The sequence below is a fragment of the Pseudophryne corroboree genome, chromosome 2 (assembly GCF_028390025.1).
Source record: "Pseudophryne corroboree isolate aPseCor3 chromosome 2, aPseCor3.hap2, whole genome shotgun sequence".
Lineage (NCBI taxonomy): Eukaryota > Metazoa > Chordata > Amphibia > Anura > Myobatrachidae > Pseudophryne > Pseudophryne corroboree.
The window spans coordinates 501,708,760-501,729,524 of record NC_086445.1 but is presented as its reverse complement, the minus strand read 5'-3'; the positions used below and the strand labels follow the sequence as shown (position 1 = coordinate 501,729,524).

Here is a 20,765-nt window from a genome sequence, read left to right as displayed (position 1 = left end):
GAGAGAGAAAAATAAGTTCATCCCCATATACAGTAGGTTCTCAACTTTATTTAGGTACTTCTCAAGGCCATGTACTAAGACTTAAGTATTTATTAAGGTTTTTTCAATGTTTGATATGTCCTACACACATTATATAGAGGGTTTAATATGACCATTGTGTTTTATTTTTTAATTTGTTGTTACATATCATATCATAGAGCATCCCACATTTCCATTTCAGTGTGGGTTGGCTTGAGTTCTTTGATTTTTTTTACAAAGGTACTCTATCCAAATAATCACATGGCCAAACGGGGTAGTCTACCCTTTGTTTACGTGTACATAACTAGGTATTTCAGATTTTGGAGTTTCAGACTGACCTTTGTATGACTGTTTCCATTTTTCTTTTTTTTTTCTTTTTGAACATTTACAGTAAACATTTGAAGAGCAGCTTCGGGCAGTAAATAGGGTTATTTTAAGCAGAAATCTTCCTTAAGCAACCAATCGTCAGAAACTCAGCTTGGCCAGGCAGCTTCTCTCTTAAAACTTCACACATACAGTATGATGGTCTAGCTGTCTTACCCTGTCACAAGTTCGTCATAACAGTACGTTAAAAATAGCTTTATCATTGCTGAGGGTAAAGCTTAGGGAAAATGTGCGGATTTCATGTAGTGTGCATTGACTATTTAAAGTCACGCTGCTGTGCATTGACTATTTAAAGTCCCATACCCATTGAACAACCCTGCACTGCTCTAGTAACCTATGTACATAAATGTGTATTTTGATAGAACCCAATTTTATTTGGTGAAACAGTAACACACCCAAACAAACAACTAAGACATTGATGCAAAAGTAAAGAAAGTGAATTGAGCATGTCAAAGTGTGTATAATGGTCCATTCACTTATATTTATTTTTTGGATTGTCTGTGTCAGAGGGCATTTAATCGACTTAGGGATCTTGTGTTGAACGCTTGATATTAACCATCTGTACATGGCTGTAATTTATTGTGTCCACAGTCATCTGTTTTGTAAATCCCTTTAAAAGCTATAAGGAGGGATAAAAATTGTTTGTACCTTGAATGCAACAGTTTTAGTGGTCAATACAATTAGGTGCAAGTCTGCAAATGTGATTTTGTTTCATGAAACTCGGACTGCACAAATGTGCGCACCTGAGAAATGCAAGATCCAATTACAAATGCCTATTTGTGGTACTCTGGGCAAGGAGGTGTGAATATTCCACAAAATGTTGTCTGGGAGAAGTGTATGGGAAAGTGGGGCGACCTTCCTGGACCCCAGAAAAATGACAGCTAGCAGAATCCTATAGATGTCTGTCAACGGGCAATATGGAAACTACTGGATGCTCTTAATGTGTCAAATTGCTGATTTGTGCATTTGTTTAAAAAGTAAAAAATGTATTTTTTTTTTTTAAAGATCTTAGGAATTTCTTTTTAAGAACAAAAAGGAATACACTTCATTCATAGGCGTACCCTTATTAAAAGTTGTGATATGTCAAAGAAATGTAGTGAGCCTTCCAAACATATATATTATGTATACTCTACCCCCCCACCCCCTTGCAGAAGTAATTTGCAATAATGCTGTAAGCTGATTATGCCACATTTATTTATAGTCCTCCACTTGCATTGCTTAGGAGAGCTGTCTTCTCAAAATAAACTGACATTGCTTCATTAGCAGGGAGTTTTTTAGGCAATGATTTATCTTTTGCATGTATGCTTCTGCAAGGGCTCTTAAGGTACCACTTGTGTAGTGTATTGGATCTCTCACTCCATAATGCATTACATGAAACAATTGGCAATATTCCCAAGGAATCAAAGACTCCTTATTTGACAGGGGTGTACTATGATAAACCAGCGCTGGGGATCCCGGCGCCAGGATTCCGACCGCTAGGGGGAGGAGAAAAGAGCCCCTCGCTGCGCTCTCCACGCTGCGGGCATGGTGGCGCGCTACGTGTGCCACACTATTTATGCTCCCTACAGGAGTGTCATGGACACCCCAAGTAGGAGAATAGTTGTCGGTATTCCGGCGCCGGTATGCAGAGACCCCCGGGATATCGAGTGCCTCCCATTTGACAGTAACCCTTTTTCTAAGGTTATTTCTTGCTCAAAGCATTTGACTTTTTGGGCTTTTTTTCTTGGCTATTCAAATATTGTTTGATTCTTTCTAAAGCGAAAATGGGATAATTTATGTCCCCCTCCAGCCAGTTATGATTGCCTCTACTTCCATCAAAATGCAGATATTCTGTAAATTACAGTTGTCTGTTCAAATGAATGTTTTCTAGGGTGGAGCTGTGTGCTCTCTGTGCTCGGTGAGGAGGTAGTGGTGGAATGGGTGGTCTTTAGTATGCCGACTGACGGGATCCCGGCGCACAGTATACCGGCGCCGGAATCCTGACAGCCGGCATACCGACACTTATTCTCCCTCGTGGGGGTCCACGACCCCCCTGGAGGGAGAATAAAATAGCGTGGCGCGGCGAGCGCAGCGAGCCCGCAAGGGGCTCATTTGCGCTCGCCACACTGTCGGTAAGCCGGCGGTCGGGCTCCCGGCGCCGGTATGCTGGTCGCTGGGAGCCCGACCGCCGGCCTACCATACTGAACCCTGGTGGAATTACTAGAGTGGAACTCCCATACTAATTTTCCACTGGAAGTGTGTAGATCAGGTTTTCTGTTTATGAAATGGTGCAATAAGAAATAAAATTATTATAAGATTTATAAATTCTTCATAACATGATTTGCTTTTTTCTTTTCAGGGAAAAAACCTCTGTATTCCATGGTTTTGTTATGTTAGGGGCACCATCACTTAATTATTCAGCTTAATTGATTGCATAATGCATTGTTCTAAATGGCTTCAGTGTTATACTCAGCCGCTGGGTGTCTGCAGTCAATGGGGTTTGTGGTATAGAGGGACCCCAAATGTTCAATTACCCAGTGGGAGGAGATGTCTACTAAGATTCTGAAGTAATGCCTTTCTGCAGTTTCATCTTGGATGTCATCTTGCCACCTCTAACTTAATATTTCCGAAACACAAATAATTATATTTCTCTTACGTCCATTTAGTACAATGGGGTTTAGATGGGTCCACTAGGAGCCACGGGCACTTTAAGAATTTGATAGTGTGGGCTGGTTCCTCCCTCTATGCCCCTCCTACCAGACTCAGTTTAGAAAATGTGCCCGGAGGAGCCGGTCACGCTGCAGGAAGCTCCTGAAGAGTTTTCTGCATTTTATTTTTTACGTTTGTTGTTTTCAGGCGGGACTGGTTGGCACCAGCCTGCCTGCTTCGTAGGACTTACGGGGGGGACAGCCCAACCTCTTGAAGAGTTAATGGTCTCGCTCCCCGCTGACAGGATACTGAGCCCCTGAGCGACTTATTTGCAAGCCCCACCACGGCGTGCGTACAGTCCCGCAGCACGCTGCCACCCCTAACAGAGCCAGAAGAATGAAGAGTGGTGAGTACTGAGCTGGCGTCCCGGCTAGCGGGGCGCCGGCCATTATGGTGGCATGAGGGTAGGGAAACGCACGGCTTCTAAATGGGGCAGAATGCGTCTCCGGACACAGTACACAACGGCGTCCCCGTACACTGTACCCAGATGGGCAACACAGCCTTAAAACCGTTTCTCTCCATTTTAAGCACCAGATTCCTCAGCCAGTATAAAACACAGACGCTGACAGGATAGGGACACACAGCTCCACCAGTTTGACTCCAGATTAGCTCAGTGGTACTAGGGGGTCATAGCATCGGGGGAGCGACTATTAGTGTACTAAGTCCCCTATCAGGGAACTTAGTCTGCGACCCGGCTAAGCTTGGCATTAGCGATAAGGGCGCGGTGAGGGCTGGCTCCAAACAAGTGTATCTCCCTGAAGGGCTGTTTGCGGAGTGTTCCTCTTCACTACGGTGCTCACTACTGGGTACTCAGGGTTCATAGGCTAGCGAGGCTGAACCGGAATGGGTTAATTCTCTTAAGGGAATGATCTCAACTCTTTCTACAAAATTGTCCCGCAATGAGAAAGAGACGCAATACTAAAAACAGACTATGGATTAGTTTATTAACAGAGACTCAGTCCCCAAGACAGCGTGTCAATCTCCTCCCATTTGTACGCAAAAGCGATCTCTTGCCCATATCCTGCAGTCTCAGACATGGAGGATGGGAGGTGGACTCAGAGGTGGGGGGGAATGCAGCTCTGTCATAGGGAATAGAGGCCCTTATAGAGGCAATCGGAGATGTTCTGCATATTTCTGATAAGGTGTCAGAGGAGTGTGAGGAATCTTATTTTAATGTAAAAAAGTCCTCAGTCACTTTTCCTGCGTCAAAGGAATTGAATACCCTGTTTGAAGAACCATGGGTTATCCTGAAAAGAAACTTTCAGATCCCTAAAAGGTTGCCCTCATCTTTTCCTTTTCCTCTGGAGGGTAGGAAAAAATGGGAAAATCCACCGATAGTGGACGCATCAGTCTCTAGGCTGTCACGTAAAATTGTATTGCCTGTTCCTGGTGCAGCCTCCCTGAAAGACACGACTGATCGTAAAATTGAGACTACACTCAAATCATTGTACACAGCTGTTGGGGTGGCCCAAAGATCCACTATTGCATGTGCGTGGATCACTAAAGCCATTAGTAAATGGTCCGGTAACCTAATTGAGCGGTTAGATTCCTTATCTAGGGGGGATGTTGTCTTACTCCTGCAACATATACAGGATTCTGCAAACTTTATGGTGGAAGCCATAAAGGAAATAGGCATGCTTAACGCACACACCACCGCTATGGCAGTGTCGGCACGCAGGGGCTTGTGGCTACGCTAGTGGACTGCTGTCTCGGATTCCAGAAAAGGTGTGGAAGGCCTACCATTCACAGGAGAGGACTTGTTCGGAGATGAATTAGACAAATGGATCTCCACAGCTACTGCGGATAAGTCTATGTATCTTCCTTCTGCAGCCCCCACAACCAAGAAGACTTATTCAGCTTCCAAGTTACAGTCCTTTAGGACAGCCAAGTTCAAGGGCAAATCCAGAGGTGCTTCTACGTCCTCCAGCGGCGCAAGAGGTAAACCACGCAAACCAGCAACAGCAGGTGCTCAGGAACAGAGCTCAGGCTCTGCTTCATCAAAGACTTCAGCATAACGATGGACCGCGATGCCTGGAAGGCTGTCATGTGGGAGCACGCCTACAATTCTTAATCAAATCTGGTCAAATTCGTGCCAGGATCGCTGGGTCATAAATCTAATTTCCCAGGGCTACAGACTAGAGTTCCAAGAGCTCCCACCTCACAGATTATTCAATCCCACCTCACAGATTATTCAAATCAGGCTTGCCAGTTTCACAAGAGGCAAGTGTAACTTTACAACATGCCATCCAAAAACTGGTACAGACTCACGTCATTGTTCCAGTTACACCTCATCAGCTAAACAAGGGGTACTATTCCAACTTGTTTGTAGTACCGAAACCGTACGGTCTGCGAAGACCATTTTTTAACCCCAAGTCGTTGAACCCTTACTTAAGAGTTTTTAAAATTAAAATGGAGTCTCTGAGAGTGGTGTTCACAGGTCTGGAGGAGGGGCAATTCCTAGGGTCTCTGGATATCAAGGATGCGTACCTTCACATTCCGTTCTGGCTGCCTCATCATGCTTATCTACGGTTTGCACTGCAGGATTGTCACTACCATTTCCATGCCCTGCCATTTGGCCCCTCCACGGCACAGAGGGTGTTCACCAAGGTGATGGCAGAGATGATGTTTCTACTCCGCAAACAGGGAGTGAACATAATTCCGTACCTGGATGATCTCCTGATAAAAGCACCGTCCAGGGAAAGGTTGCCGGACAGCATTGCTCTCTCAACCAAACGTCTCCAGGATCATGGCTGGATTCTGAACCTTCCAAAATCTCACCTAGAACCACGGCGGCAATTAATGATACTGGATACGGGAATGATATTGGATACGGAGTCGTAAAAGGTGTTCCTTCCGTTGGAAAAGGCATTAGTAATCCAGTCGATGGTTTGGGATATTCTGAAGCCAACCCGGATATCGTTGCGTCTATGTATTCACCTTCTGTGAAATTGGTGGCCTCTTACAAGGCTCTTCAATACGGAAGGTTTCACGCAAGACCCTTCCAGCTCGATCTGTTGGACAAATGGTCCGGATCGCATCTTTACATGCACCATAGGATCAGTCTGTCGCCAAAAGCCAGGATCTCCCTTTTGTGGTGGCTACAGACTTCTCACTTCGTCGAGGGTCGGAGGTTCAGAATTTCTGAACTGAATTCTGCTAACCACAGATGCAAGCCTCAGAGGTCGGGGAGCAGTCACTCAGGGGGTGTAGTTTCAAGGAGGATGGTCCAGTCAGGAAGTTGTCCTTCCAGTCAACATTCTGGAACTCAGGGCCATATACAACGCCCTTCTGCAGGCCTCACATCGGGCCATTCAGGTTCAGTCAGACAATGTGACACTGCAGTAACGTACATAAACCGACAGGGCGGAATGAGAAGCAGAGCAGCAATGTCAGAGGTGTCAAGAATTCTCCACTGGGCAGAGAGAAACGCTGTGGCGTTGTCAGCGGTCTTCATTCCGGGAGTAGACAACTGGGAAGCAGACTTCCTCAGCAGACACGACCTGCACCCGGGAGAGTGGGGCCTTCACCCGGAAGTGTTCACGTGCTTGATAAGTCGATGGGGATATCCACAGATTGACATGATTGCCTCTCGTCTCAACAAGAAGCTCAAGCGGTATTGTTCCAGGTCGAGAGACCCACAGACAGTGGCCGTAGATGCCCTGACGACTCCATGGGTCTATCAGATGGTGTAAGTGTTTCCTCCTCTTCCTCTGATTTCAAGAATGCTAAAGAGAATAAAAAGGGAAAAGGTACAAGCAATTCTATTTGCTCCGGACTGGCCAAGAAGGGCCTGGTACGCGGACCTTCTGGAGATGCTCCTCGAAGATCCGTGGCATCTACCTCTTCACAAGGATCTCCTGCAACAGGGCCCATTCGTCTATCAGGACTTACCGTGGGTACGTTTGACGGCATGGAAGTCGAACGGCTGATTCTAGCCAGGAGAGGGATCCCTAACAAGGTTATCAGGACTATGATTCAAGCGAGGAAGCGGGCAACGTCTTAGCATTACCACCGTATTTGGAAGAAATTTGTTTCTTGTTGTGAGAGCAGAACATTTTATGCGGTGGAATTCCATCTAGGACATTTCCGTCTTTTTTTTTTTTTTTTTTTTTTACAAGCAGGAGTGGATGTGGGCCTACGTCTGGGCTCCATAAAAGTCCAGATTTCAGCCTTGTCTATTTTCTTTCAGAAACAATTGGCTTCTCTCCCTGAGGTCCAGACGTTTTTGAAAGGTGTTCTACACATCGAACCTCCCTTTGTGCCTCCTACGGCACCTTGGGATCTCAATGTGGTGCTGCATTTCTTCCAATCGGACTGGTTTGAGCCTTTACGAGAGGTGGACGTAAAATATCGGAGCTGGGGCTTTGTCTCACAACAGTCCCTATTTAATTTTCCATGAGGACAGAACTGAACTCAGAACTCATCAGCGATTTCTTCCTAAGGTGGTGTCCGCCCTTCACATCAACCAACTAATTGTGGTTTCGGTTGTCACCGACAAGTCTTTGGATGTTGTGAGGGCTTTGAAGGTGTATTTGAAAAGAACAGCTCGTCACAGAAAGACGGACTCGCTGTGTTTTCTTTATGATCCCAATAAGCTTGGGTGTCCTGCTTCAAAGCAGACTATTGCACGCTGGATCAGACTTACCATCCAGCATGCTTAATCCATGGCAAGTTTGCCATGTCCAAAATCTGTACAGGCCCACTGTACTAGGTCGGTGGGTTCTTCCTGGGTGGCTGCCCGGGGTGTTTCAGCTTTACAGCTCTGCCGAGCAGCTACTTGGTCAGGTTCAAACACGTTTGCAAAGTTCTACAGGTTCGATACTTTGGCCTCTGAGGACCTTCAGTTTGATCAATCTGTTCTGCGGGAACCTCAGCACTCTCCCACACGGTTTTGAGAGCTTTGGTACATCCCCATGGTACTAAATGGACCACAGTATCCTCTAGGATGAAAGAGAAAATAGGATTTTAATTACCTACCGGTAAATCCTTTTCTCGTAGTCCGTAGTGAATACTGGGCGCCCACCCAGTGCTTCGTTCGTCCTGCACTGTTACTTGGTTAAGTAATGTTGATTCAGCCGTTGATGTTCCTGTTTCAAGTTTGGTTAGCTTGGCTTTCCTCTTGTTGTGTGTGCTGGTTCGGAATCTCACCACTATCCTTATCTATCCTTCTCTCGAAGTATGTCCGTCTCCTCGGGCACAGTTTCCTAGACTGAGTCTGGTAGGAGGTGCTTAGAGGGAGGAACCAGCCCACACTATCAAATTTTTAAAGTGCCCATTGCTCCTAGTGGACTCGCCTACACCCCATGGTACTAAATAGACCCTAGTATCCTCTATGGACTACGAGAAAAGTATTTACCGGTAGGTAATTAGAATCCTTTTTTCCACCGGTAAATAGTAGTTACCAACCTGATATCTCTATCACTGTTGAGAGCGCAACAATCGATCCTTTCCCACAAGCTCGCTGCCTAGGTGTCATCCTTGACTCTGAACTGTCCTTTGTTCCCCACATTCAATCTGCTTCAAAATCATGTTACATGTATCTAAAAAAACATATCCAAAATGCGACCATATTTTACACAAGGGATTTAGTCAGGATCCCGGCGGTTGATATACCGGCTATCAAAGGAGGAGGTTTAGATTTTAGGCATTGGGAGGGAGGAGGGGGTGTTAGCCCTAGACGACGAGGGTTAGGGGTAGAAATATTTACTCCCTCCAATGTCTGCATTTTCAGTGTGGGGATGCTGCAGCCGATCATGTGACCGCTGGCAAGTTGGATTTATTTCACCTATACTTTCATTTATTTAAACAGATATGTATCTAGAAATACATATACTTGTTTTAAAATACAAATGTAGCTAACTTTGTAGTAAAGATGTACAATATACCTGAAAATGGCAATATGCCATACCTGTCTTTTTTTTTTTTTTTTCTGTTTGTTCTGCAAACCCACTTTTACTTTGTGTGCGATTTTCAGTCCAGCAAATAGTTCATGCACATTTCTTATTTACCTGCAGAATAACATCTTTGTGATGTTGGAGTGACAGAGTATGACATAGACCTTGGATCTACTTGATTACCTGTGATTATATGTGGCCTGTGCTTGGTGGTATTAGTAAATGTTAAATCTGGCCTACTGTAATGCCCCCAGGGGGCCGGAGGATAGGGTTAGGCTGCGGGAGGGGTTAGGTTTAGGCATCGGGGATAGGGGTTAGAATTAGCCACCTCCGCTGGGGGTGGGTGGTGGTTAGGGATAGGCACTAATGGGGGAGTATAGGGTTAGACTGCAGAAAGATACAGTTAGGGGGTTGGGGAGAGGAGAGAACACCCCTTACTCAACCCTGTCGGTCTTTTCATCAGCTGGATCCTGGCGTCTGTATTACGACTGCCAGGATCCCGTGTTCTGGGATAGCTTACCGATTTCCTGTTTCACAACTTCATGGGTAATCTGAAAATGTATTTTCCTGTTCTCAGCAGATTTTCAAATTGTAACCCCGATTATCTGACAGAATATGTAGTTGCTAATAAGAGTACAATATTTAGCATTCTGTAGCATAACAATTGTAAATACAGTGATAAACATCTCTGATTCTCTTAAGATACACAACAAAGTATCTCGGCGCTAATTGCTAGGTAGATAAGTACACATTAATTATAATCTACATAAAAAAACACACACTAATCAATAGCAGCTTTAAAAAGGGAGAGTACTCCACCCTAAATTAAAAACTAAAACATACACAAATCACAGCGCTTATTAAAAAGTTATGTGCCTTTTATTAATACACTGTAAAATAACAACAATTATTAATATCAGAAGACCCGTCCTGTGTATCGGCCGATCCTGCCAAGCATTAAACACAATTATAGATGTATCTCCACATTAGTATGGTTAGTAAGTCAATCTTCCACAATCAGCTGATTAATCAGTATCTTGACTTGTGTTAGTTAAAAGTACTTATCCATGCGGTAATTATTGTCACTGATGTTAATTAGTTGCAACAATCATTAGAGTTGTTATTTAGTGGTTAGTACAGCATGCTGTTTTATAGCTTAAAAGCAATGGCAGTGATCCACAGAGGAAAGTTAATAGTAAACCTGTTTCGAATTCTGATCCCATACATTGGTTTCTCCCGGCTCCTGGTGCTTTATCATCCCATCAATGGTGCCATATCTGGAGTGTCCAAATGTTTGGAAAATGCCTGCAGGTATTCTTAAAAAGTTCCGACCGGTACCGGAGGGGTGCTGAAAGTCTCTTGAGATGGGATGATAAAGCACCAGGAGCCGGGAGAAACCAATGTATGGGATCAGAATTCGAAACATCAGTGACAATAATTACCGCATGGATAAGTACTTTTAACTAACACAAGTCAAGATACTGATTAATCAGCTGATTGTGGAAGATTGACTTACTAACCATACTAATGTGGAGATACATCTATAATTGTGTTTAATGCTTGGCAGGATCGGCCGATACACAGGACGGGTCTTCTGATATTAATAATTGTTGTTATTTTACAGTGTATTAATAAAAGGCACATAACTTTTTAATAAGCGCTGTGATTTGTGTATGTTCTCTTAAGATAGCATAACTTGCTTAATATATGACATTTCTACCCTTTCTTTGATTCCACTGATCTAGCATACCATTGCTGTCCAAGTATTAACATCAGGCCTGGCCAACCTGTGGCTCTCCAGCTGTTGTGAAACTACACATCCCAGCATGCTCTGCCACAGTTTTAGCATTTCCTAATATCAAAAGTGTAGAAGGGCATGCTGGGACTTGCAGTTTCACAACAGCTATAGAGCCACACGTTGGCCAGGCCTGATTTACATGAAGGTGACAATGTTTCAACTGTATGTTCAAAAGTCTGTTGAGCTATGTACAGGGCAAGGAAGGGAAAAAATGTAATTCTGTTGGGAGAAATAAGATAAGATTAATCTAAATGTTCTAATTTGCTAAAACCTTGTTTTATCTAGTGCTAAAATTACTCTACTGGTTATTTTAACTCCTATTGAAAGCATGTAAATGTATCTGAAAGTAAAATCCATCATATTTATTGGGACCATTAACATTTGTGTTCTTAAATAACATTAGTTGTGGGGTTTTTTTTCTTAATAATTCCGAATGAGTATCTTGCTTCATTTCAGTGTGTTTTCCACATGCTTTTGGCTAGAAGAATGCAAACACGTTTTGAAACTGATGGAAAATATATAAAATGGGCTTATGTTTATATGCAAAGGAACTGTATCTTAAAAGTAATCTTTAATTTGTAGCAATATTCTAATTAGGGAGGAGTGAGGTGGGATTCCAGTTGGCCTGATATATCTTTTAAATGTAATTTTGAGTATGGTTACCATGTATTGCCCCCTTAAGATGGTACACATCCACACAGGAGCAGATGTATTAAGCTTGGATAAGTGATAAAGCAGTGATAAGTGGAAGGTGATTGCGCACCAGCCAATCATTATGGGTTTGAAAAATGACAGTTAGGAGCATGGTACCTGGTTTCACCTTTCTCTATAATGTCTACTTAATTTACAGTTTGCCTCCGTGCCTCTAACCTCCCAGATGTTAGTGGCTGCTTTTTTGTCTTATGCTAGTAGTCTTTCTAGTTCATGCTCCTTTTGTGGCTGTCTGCTCTTTGTACTGCTTCTAAGTCCAGCCTTGTAATCTGATTTATTAAAACATTTTTTTTCGTGGTAATTTATCATTAATTCACTGAATACCACAGTTGTTTTGATGGATGTCTAAAACTTGACCCAGTTGTAAAGCACAACTGAATATGATGGTGCTATGAGTAATTGTTAATAAATAAATGTTGATAAATAACCCAGGATTTTTTTCCCCCCCTTAATATAGTGACGGATGTAGAATTGAAGAGGCTGAAAGATGCATTCAAACGAACGTGTGGTGGTCCTTCTTATTATATGAGCCAACAGTGCTTCATCAGGGAAGTGCTAGGTGATGGTGTTCCTCCTAAGGTTGCAGAGGTGAGAAATTATTGGTTTCCAATGGTAAAAATTCACATTATAGCAGTGACATAATTCGATATATTCCTGTTTTGAAAATTACAGCTCATTATGATATATGAAAATATTGTTTTTGTTTTACAAACTTATGTTTTTATGATTTGTGTATGTAAAGACAGACGTTGGTCCGTTGGGGGAGAGGGGCCGCTGAGGAACTAATCATGGCTATCTGATTTATGTAAACAAAATCATTGTCTTGCACAGATATGTCTTTATTCACAGGCACAACATATTTTTTTGGCATTTCCCTTTGTGTTTACAGTATAAATAAAGAAAAATGTTGACGCTTTATCAACATTCAATGACAAAAGCTTAGGTGTTGGTGACAACTATATAAACACATATAGTAACAGTAGGGTCGCTTTCAGAGTCATGCACTGGGTGTTGCTAAACTCACAGGCTCTCCCACCTATGTGAGAACGACAAAAAAGTTATCATTGTGGCACCTATATGATGAGACACGTACTAAAGCAACACTAAGTCAGCGTCCGACTTAGAACGCGGTGTGTTGTGAATTTTAGCAGCCAAGTGCTTCTCCAAATAATTCTCTGCTGGGCAGAGATAGCCAGTTTGTATCTAGTTTAGCCAATCGCATAGCTGTCCCTGGGGCCCAAATAGTGCAGTCCAATATTAACCATGTATGAAAGTTTCTCTTGGGGTTTACTGTCAGCAAAGACAAGAGTTGTATTAATATGTCTCTTCAACAGCCTGTTTAGGTGTAACAATTGGTAGGACTGTATTCTGGCTATATTCATCTGCTATTCACAGGTGGAGAGCTGAAAGTGGGCTCTTAACTGTCATAGAAATATATGGTCAGGTAGTGTTGATGCAGAACTTCTCGTTAGGCATTTTAAAATTATTATTGCTTCATATTTGGATGACTTTTTACCAGAGAGGTCAAGAATGTATTTCATTTAGTTTAGCTGATTGGGATTCTCTAATACTTCTTTTCCCCCAAAATCCGGGTCTGTCCCGGGATTTATTACTGGCATTGTGCCAGGTCGTACCCGGGTTAGACCCCGTTTCCACTGCACCCTTGTTGCGTGTTTTTTCCGGGTCGCCTCTATTTCCACTGAACCCGGATAAGCCCAGCAAAACGTGGATGTCATTAATTATGCACTTTATTCAGGCTCACAAAGCTTCGGTCACAGGCCCGTGTGCACCCAGTGCCCTGCAGCCCATCTCTCCTTCCAAGCCCTCTCTCTCCTGACCTGTGTGCTCTGTGACCTGTGGGGCCAGTGCCCTTTCCAGGACCTCTCTCAACAGCCTCTCCAAGCTTGGACGCATCTTCTCCAGTCTCTGGGTGATTACACCATCAGCCAGCGTCCTGGAAGGACCAGCCAGCGGCTTTTGCAATTACCTGGGTCAAAAACCCAGCGTAAGAGTTGTTTTCACTACAGTGTTACTGGGTTTTTCCCTACCAAAAACCCTGCTCTATACCTGGGAAAAAATTCTGGGTCAGTAGACCAGGGATTTTTTCCTCAGAGACTTTTTCACAGAGCCGCGTCCCGGGTAGACGAGGCAATTCCTAGAGTTTTTTAGGCAGTGGAAAAGAAGTATTAGCTATCTTAAGTGAGTCTTAAGAACAAGCAAAGTAGCTGCCTGCTGGTACAAGGAATATGCCATTCAAGCAACCATTAGAAATCGGGCTTTAGTCACCTGAATTTGTGCATTGTACTGTATCATTTAATGTAGAAATGTTCCTTGCAAGGCTAATCAGTTTTTAAACTTATGTTCTTTGTAAAATATTTAATACAGATTGTAAACTAGTTTTTTTTTTTTTGTTCGCTGTAAATCATAAGTGATATTACTGAAATAAAAAATAACATTCAGCATAGTCCCCATTGAGCTCTGCACATGCTTTCTTTATATTCCTAGATCATTTACGTGAAAGTATTTATCTCACAAGTACAGTAAATGTTTTATCTTGCATTTTTTGCAGAGGGATTCCTGAAAAGGGACAGTTGCCGTTTTGGTTATATTGCAATCTAATCTCACAATATTCATTATAATTTGTTAATTATTAGTATTTCAGTACTAGTTTCAATTCACGCTTTGTGAAGTTATGACATTTATTTGATTTTCCATTCTGCTTTTATGTTTGTTTTGCTGCTTTTTTTTATTCTTTTTGGCTTTTTTTACAATCATTGACCGATTTAATGTTTGATCTTTGGTATAAATTATTGGTTTTGACATTACCAAAGACCGCAGATGAATATAATAGTTTATATTACGCTACATTTTGATATTTAAATGCTTAAGAAACATAAATCTCTTCTTCCTTGTCTATACATCATATTCAAAATGTGACGGCAACCTACAAAATGGTTAAATGCATCCAGCACTTTTGCTAGCCATACTAGTCCCATCTTCTCTTACTCTAAAAGAATACAGTTTGTGCAAATAGGTTCATACTTGTATCACAGTGTTATAATAGGTTAGCTGTTAACAGAAGCCAGAAAAAACGTGATTGCTAGAATTTATTTGTCTAACTGAAACTATTTAAATTTCAAGGCTGGATGTAATGCAGTCCGAGTTCAGCAGCTGTGTGGTATGCCGGACGAATTCAGAGTTTTTTTTTTAAAGGGGCAATAATTTACAAGGCTAAACCATGCCTTGTAAATGATTGCCCCTTGAAAAAATCGTGATAGTTCGGCTGGCATACCGCATGGCTGCTGAACTCGGACTTCATAACATCCCGCCCCAAATCTTCAAAACGTGAATTGTCTTTTTGTAGTAGAGAACCATAAATGTCACTTATTTTCTCATACATCCTAGAGGATACTGGGTTCACATTAGTACCATAGGGGTATAGACGGGCCCACTAATGAGCCATGGGCACGTTAAGAAATTGAAAGTGTGGGCTGGCTCCTCCTTCTATAGCCCTCCTACCAGACTCAGTTTAAAAAATGTGCCCGGAGAAGCCGGTCACGCTTGGGAAGCTCCTAAAGAGTTTTCTGCATTTATTTTCTATTTTTTTTATTTTCAGGCAGGTCTGGTTGGCACCAGACTGCCTGCTTCGTTGGACCCGCAGTACGCCTCCTACCCTAACAGAGCCAGAAGTCAGAAGAGTGGTGAGTAGGTGGCCGGCGTACCGGTTAGCGGGTCGCCGTCTGTAATGGCGGTACAAGGGTAGGAGCGCAGCGCTGATATGCAGGCTGCGCTCCAGTCTCCAGAGACGCTGTAGTGACCGTTGTGAGGGGCGAACTGAAGCCTCTAAGGATACCCACACTGGCAGTGCACTACAGGGGTTTTAATCCACTGTAGAACAGAATATTTACCTCAGTATTGAAAAACCCGGGAAGACAACGAGCCATTAAGGGGGCGGGGCTTCACTATGAGCAGATCCAGCAGCTCACCAGCGCCATTTTCCCTGTGCAGCTATACACAGGCAGATTGACAGGGAAGCGCAGCTCCACCACAAGGACTACAGAACACCTAAGCGGTACCAAGGGGTCATAGCAGGGGGGAAGAGCAATATTTTGGTGTACTATGCCCTATTAAGGGTACTTAGTTTGAGACCCAGCTAAACTTGTTTTCTGCTGCGGGGTACACTGGGCTCCACAGGGAATGACATTGGGGTGTAGAGTAGGATCTTGATCCGAGGCACCAACAGGCTCAAAGCTTTGACTGTTCCCAGAATGCCTAGCGCCGCCACCTCCTCTATAACCCCGCCTCCGTGCACAGGAGCTCAGTTTTGTAGTTGGTGCCATGCAGTAAGCAGGCACATAACAGGGGGGCTGCTCCAGCAGCCCTGAGAGAAGCTTTTAAAGAATATTGAAGACTTCAAGGGCTGCAGCAGAGACTGTGTGTTAGATGTCAGTCAGACATCTCCTGCTGCAGCTCCATCACCTCCCCCAGCGGCGCTGTACACTCCCGCACCCTGGTTGCCAGGTACCTACAGCGGAGGCTCCGGGTTTCTTCCAAGTTAGTCACAGACACGATCGCTGCTCTCCCGGATCGTGTGACCGCACTCAGGGAGGAGGTAAGGGGTCCCCTCGACGGGACCCGCTGTAAATCGCGATCCCGCGTGGGAGGTGGGCCGCGTGCTCTGGCGTGGACACTGGTAGTACAGGGACCCCACTAGACCACCAGGGCATGGGCACAGGTCGGTTTTCTCTCATAAAACTGTTTTATTAAGCCCCCAGTACCCAGTGGTGAAGTCCAGCAGGGGGATAAGGCTTTGACCTGTAGCCCGTCTCCCAGCCCCAGGGCGCCATTTAGACTAAATGTTCCCGCCCTGGAGCTGCATATCTCTGTCTCTCCCTCACTCCCTGTCAGCATTTGGGCGCCAATATAGCAAGCAGAGCTGATCCTGGGACTGTTTTGGCAAATCCTCCTCTGTAAAGCGATGTGCATTTTACAGGACACTTAAGTACTCTACATGTCTGCTGACAGTGTTAGTTAAGAAAAAGTGCATTTAGTCAGGGTTATTTAGTACAAGTATCCTGTGATATACATCCAGTCTTTACTGTGCATTGTTTCATCTATTAAGTGTATAGCTATACATAGTACTACTCTGTATTGCTAGTCCAGTGCAGTTTTATTGCATGTCATAATTTCTGCATTGTACAAACTGTGACACTGTGTGTGTGCATATAGCTGCTGTGTGACCTCCATGTCGTATATCTGACTCAGATTGCTATCCCTATATTCTATAACCTGAGGGGGCTAAGTGTGTCAGGTGTATCATAATATAGGCAGTTCACAGGATATACTCGTGTGTATTTTTCTCGGTGATTATTAGTCACCATATACCTCTTGAATTCCCTGTTTGTGCTGATAAACTGCACAGGAGGTTCTTGTCAGGTATTGTGCTGCTAATATTGTACTGTGTTGCCTTGCATTGAGCTGTTGATTGTCCGCTTCTAAGGGCAACGGAGCTGGGGCTGATCCCAAATTGCGTGGTGTTGACGCTGCAGACACATTTGAGGATAACACAGCAGCTGAGGGTTCAGGTTCTGGGGGTTCCTTACCCCCCAGTGGGACTGTAGCAACGGGGGTACAAAATGACCCACCTTGGGCTACCTTTTCGCTATTGAATACGTTGGTAACTAGACTAATGCCCCCTGTGGGACCACCTCTGATGAGGATGGCGTTTATACGGACCCCTCAGATTCTGATACTGATGCTTCTGATACTGATGCTTCTGATACTGATGCTTCTGATACTGATGCTTCTGATACTGATGCTTCTGATGGGGAAGTTGTTACGCAGGTGGATGTTCCTGACTTGTTAGAGGCTATCAGGCTCATTCTTCAGGTTGATGATGAACCGGAGCTTGACACTGCGCCTAAGAAATCGGACAGGTTTAAATGTCAGAAGGTGGTTAAACAAGTTTTACCTCACTCTGAACATTTAGTTGACATACGTCAGGAGTACTGGGAAAATCCAGGAAAGAAGTTCACGCCTTACAAGAAGATGCTGACTCGCTACCCCCTCGCTGTGGTGCTTAGTAAAAATTGGGAAACACCCCTGCCAGTGGATTCGCAAGTGGCGCTGCTGGTAGTATCCTCAGCTCTGCCTGTAACTACCGTCACGTCCTTGAGAGAGCCGATGGACAAGTGTGTGGAGGGTTGTTTGAAGGCAATCTACACCCTAAACGGTGCGGTGCATAGGCCCATTATTGCAGCGACATGGGCTGCTGAAGCTGTGGAAGCTTGGGCTCCGGAGTTGCCTTCCAATGCTTCTGATCATGCTAGACAATGCCTGTCATATATTGTTACAGTGTCTCATTACATTAAAGAGGCGGCTTCAGATGCCGGTATTGTGGCGGCCAAGGCTTCTACTACGTCCATTTTGGCTTGCCGTATTCTCTGGTTACAGTCTTGGTCTGTGGACATGGACTATTAGAAAACCCTGGAGGTACTCCCCTTCAAAGGAGACATTCTTTTCGGAGAAGACCTAAACAAGATAGTGGCTGGCTTAGCATCTGCTAAAACAGCATGCCTAGCACTGCTCCTTCGGTGCCGAAGGCTAAGAGTACTTCCTTTTGCTCCTTACGTCCTTCAGGGAAAGCAAAAGGTCAGGCGTACCCAAAACAGGTTCACACTTCTAAATCCAATAAGTCCAAACCCAAACGGACCTGTGCTGCCCGTCAGCCTGCTTCCAAAATTGACAAGCCTGCTGCACGACGGGGCGGGCCTCCTTCTGGGGGATCCCAGAGTGGGGGGCTGACTTCTAGGGTTTACCCAGGAATGCTTGAAGACCACTTCCGATGCCTGGGTACGGGAAGTCGTCACTCGAGGTTACGCCGTATCCTTCAAGAATCGTCCCCCCTTATCGATTTTGCCTGACAGACGCCCTTTTGGATCAGGTGAAGGCAAAAACTCTACATTCGGTGGAACAGTCCCTCCTGGACACCGGAGTGGTAGTACAGGTGCCTCTGGCTCACAGAGGCAAGGGGTACTATTCACTGCTGTTCCTAGTCCCGTAACCGAAAGGGTATTCCTGGCCAATTCTCAACCTCAAGTCCTTCTTCAACAAATTTTTGAAGGTCTCCAAGTTTCGTATGGAAACTCTTTGCTCTATTGTTCTTGCCTTGGAGCCTGGAGACTATATGGTCTCACTGGACATACAGGATGCTTACCTGCATATTCCCATTGCAATGTCGCACCAGCAGTACCTGAGGTTTACGGTTGGCAACCCCCATTACCAATTTTGGGTGTTACTTTTTTAGTTTGAGCACGGCTCCGCGAGTTCACCAAGGTCATGGCTAGGGAGGCCAATCCCGGGGCATTTTTTCAATCCCGGGAATCGGGATTGAAAAATGCTCAATCCCGGGATTGAACTGTGATTCAGTTTTTCTCCCACCCCAGCCCTGCCCATTTCAAGTTTAGATTAAAAAAATAAAATAAATATAACATACTCACTACAGTAACGCGGTCCAGAGGCAGGCAGGAGCAGTCTGGCGGCGTCTTCCTTCATTTAAGATCAAAGAAGGCGGGCTGGAACGCAGGCACGATGCTGACCAGATGCGGTGGGCCGCCGGAGGGAAAGTGTGCGGATGCGCAGCGTGACCTCGCTGATGTCACGCCGCGCACAGCCGGGCAGCCGGGGCCGGCCTCTTCCTTTTATCAGGCGGGCTGGAAGGCAGCTGAAGAGTAGATGCAGCGGGCCTCCAGAGGGAAGGTGTGGGGATGCGCATGCCACGCAGAGCCTGGACCGGGCAGAGGCTGAGCCGAGCGCTAGTGCTCAGCAGCACTGCTCGGACAAAAAAACGCACCATGCGCAGTTTAATCCCGGGATTGGAGGCTCCAACCCCGGTATTCAAATCCCGCCATTTTTGGCCTCAATTCCCGGGATCCCGCCAATCCCGACCCCGGGATTGGCCACCCTAATCATGGCGGTAATGACGGCTGTACTTCGCCGTCCATGGGTCAGGATCCTACCGTACTTGGAAGACTTGTTGATCCTGGCAAATTCCCTAGAGATTCTCCTACGCCATCTGCATCTGACTATCCAGTTTCTGCAAGCCCACGGATGGCTCATCAACTGGAAGAAATCATCCCTGGTCCCTGCTCAGAGCATGGTGCACCTGGGGGCGTTATTGGACACTCACAACCAGCGGTTGTTCTTGTCTCAGGAGAAAGTCCTGAAGCTTCGCGACAGGATTCAATGCTTTCTATCTCGTCCGCAAATGTCTATACATTCAGCACTGCAAGTGCTAGGTCTCATGGTGTCGGCTTTTGAAATTGTGGCGTACGCTCAATTCCATTCCTGCCTTCTCCAGAAGCAGATTCTTGCCAAGTGGGACGGCCTGACTCACCGGATCAGGTCTCAAATAATCTCCTTGTCTCCGGAGGTCCATCTGTCACTGAGCTGGTGGCTTAAGGACCAACGATTTGAGCAGGGGTCGTCCATTCTGGATCTCCAACTGGGTCCTTCTGACGACGGACGCCAGTCTGAGGGGTTGGGGTGCGGTTTTGGAGCAACACTCCCTTCAGGGTCGGTGGACCAAGGAGGAGTCTCTCCTCCCGATAAACATTCTGGAATTGTGGGCGGTGTTCAACTCCTTGAACTTGGCCCAGCATCTAATACAGAACAAACCTGTTCAAGTACAGTCTGACAACGCCACCATGGTGGCGTACATCAATCATCAAGGCGGCACTGGAAGCCGCATGGCAATGAGGGAAGTATCACGGATTCTTCAGTGGGCGGAAAGCCATCTGCCAGCCATATCGACAGTGTTCATTCCGGGGGTCCTAAACTGGGAAGCGGACTTTCTCAGTCGTCAGGATGTACACGCCGGAGAGTGGAGCCTCCATCCAGAAGTGTTTCAACTCCTCGTGGACAAGTGGGGCATTCCAGATGTGGACCTGATGGCATCTCGACACAATCACAACGTTTCGGTCTTAGGAGCAAGGACAAGGGATCCTCAAGCAGCGTTCGTGGACGAAATTGGCAATTCCATGGAACTTTCGGCTGCCATATGTGTTTCCTCCGGTGTCGCTCTTGCCCAGAGTAATAAGGAATTTCAAGCAAGAAGGAGGAATCCTACTTCTGATCGCTCCAGCGTGGCCCAAACGGCATTGATTCTCAGACCTTCAGTGTCTCTCGATAGAGCGTCCCCTTCTTCTTCCGCAGCGTCCAGATCTCCTCGTTCAGGGCCCCTGTGTATATCAGGATTTAGCCCGATTGGCTTA

At 45.2% G+C, this 20,765-nt stretch overlaps 1 protein-coding gene across 2 annotated transcripts in view; it reads left to right on the top strand.

Moving 5' to 3' along the window:
* Positions 1 to 20,765, top strand: part of USP32 (ubiquitin specific peptidase 32) — a 433,758-nt gene that overhangs the window by 121,464 nt on the left and 291,529 nt on the right. For both annotated transcript variants that reach the window (XM_063954012.1, XM_063954011.1), the window contains exon 2: positions 11,951 to 12,081. In XM_063954012.1, coding sequence (XP_063810082.1) covers positions 11,951 to 12,081 — 131 coding nt within the window. The remainder of the gene's footprint in view (positions 1 to 11,950; positions 12,082 to 20,765) is intronic.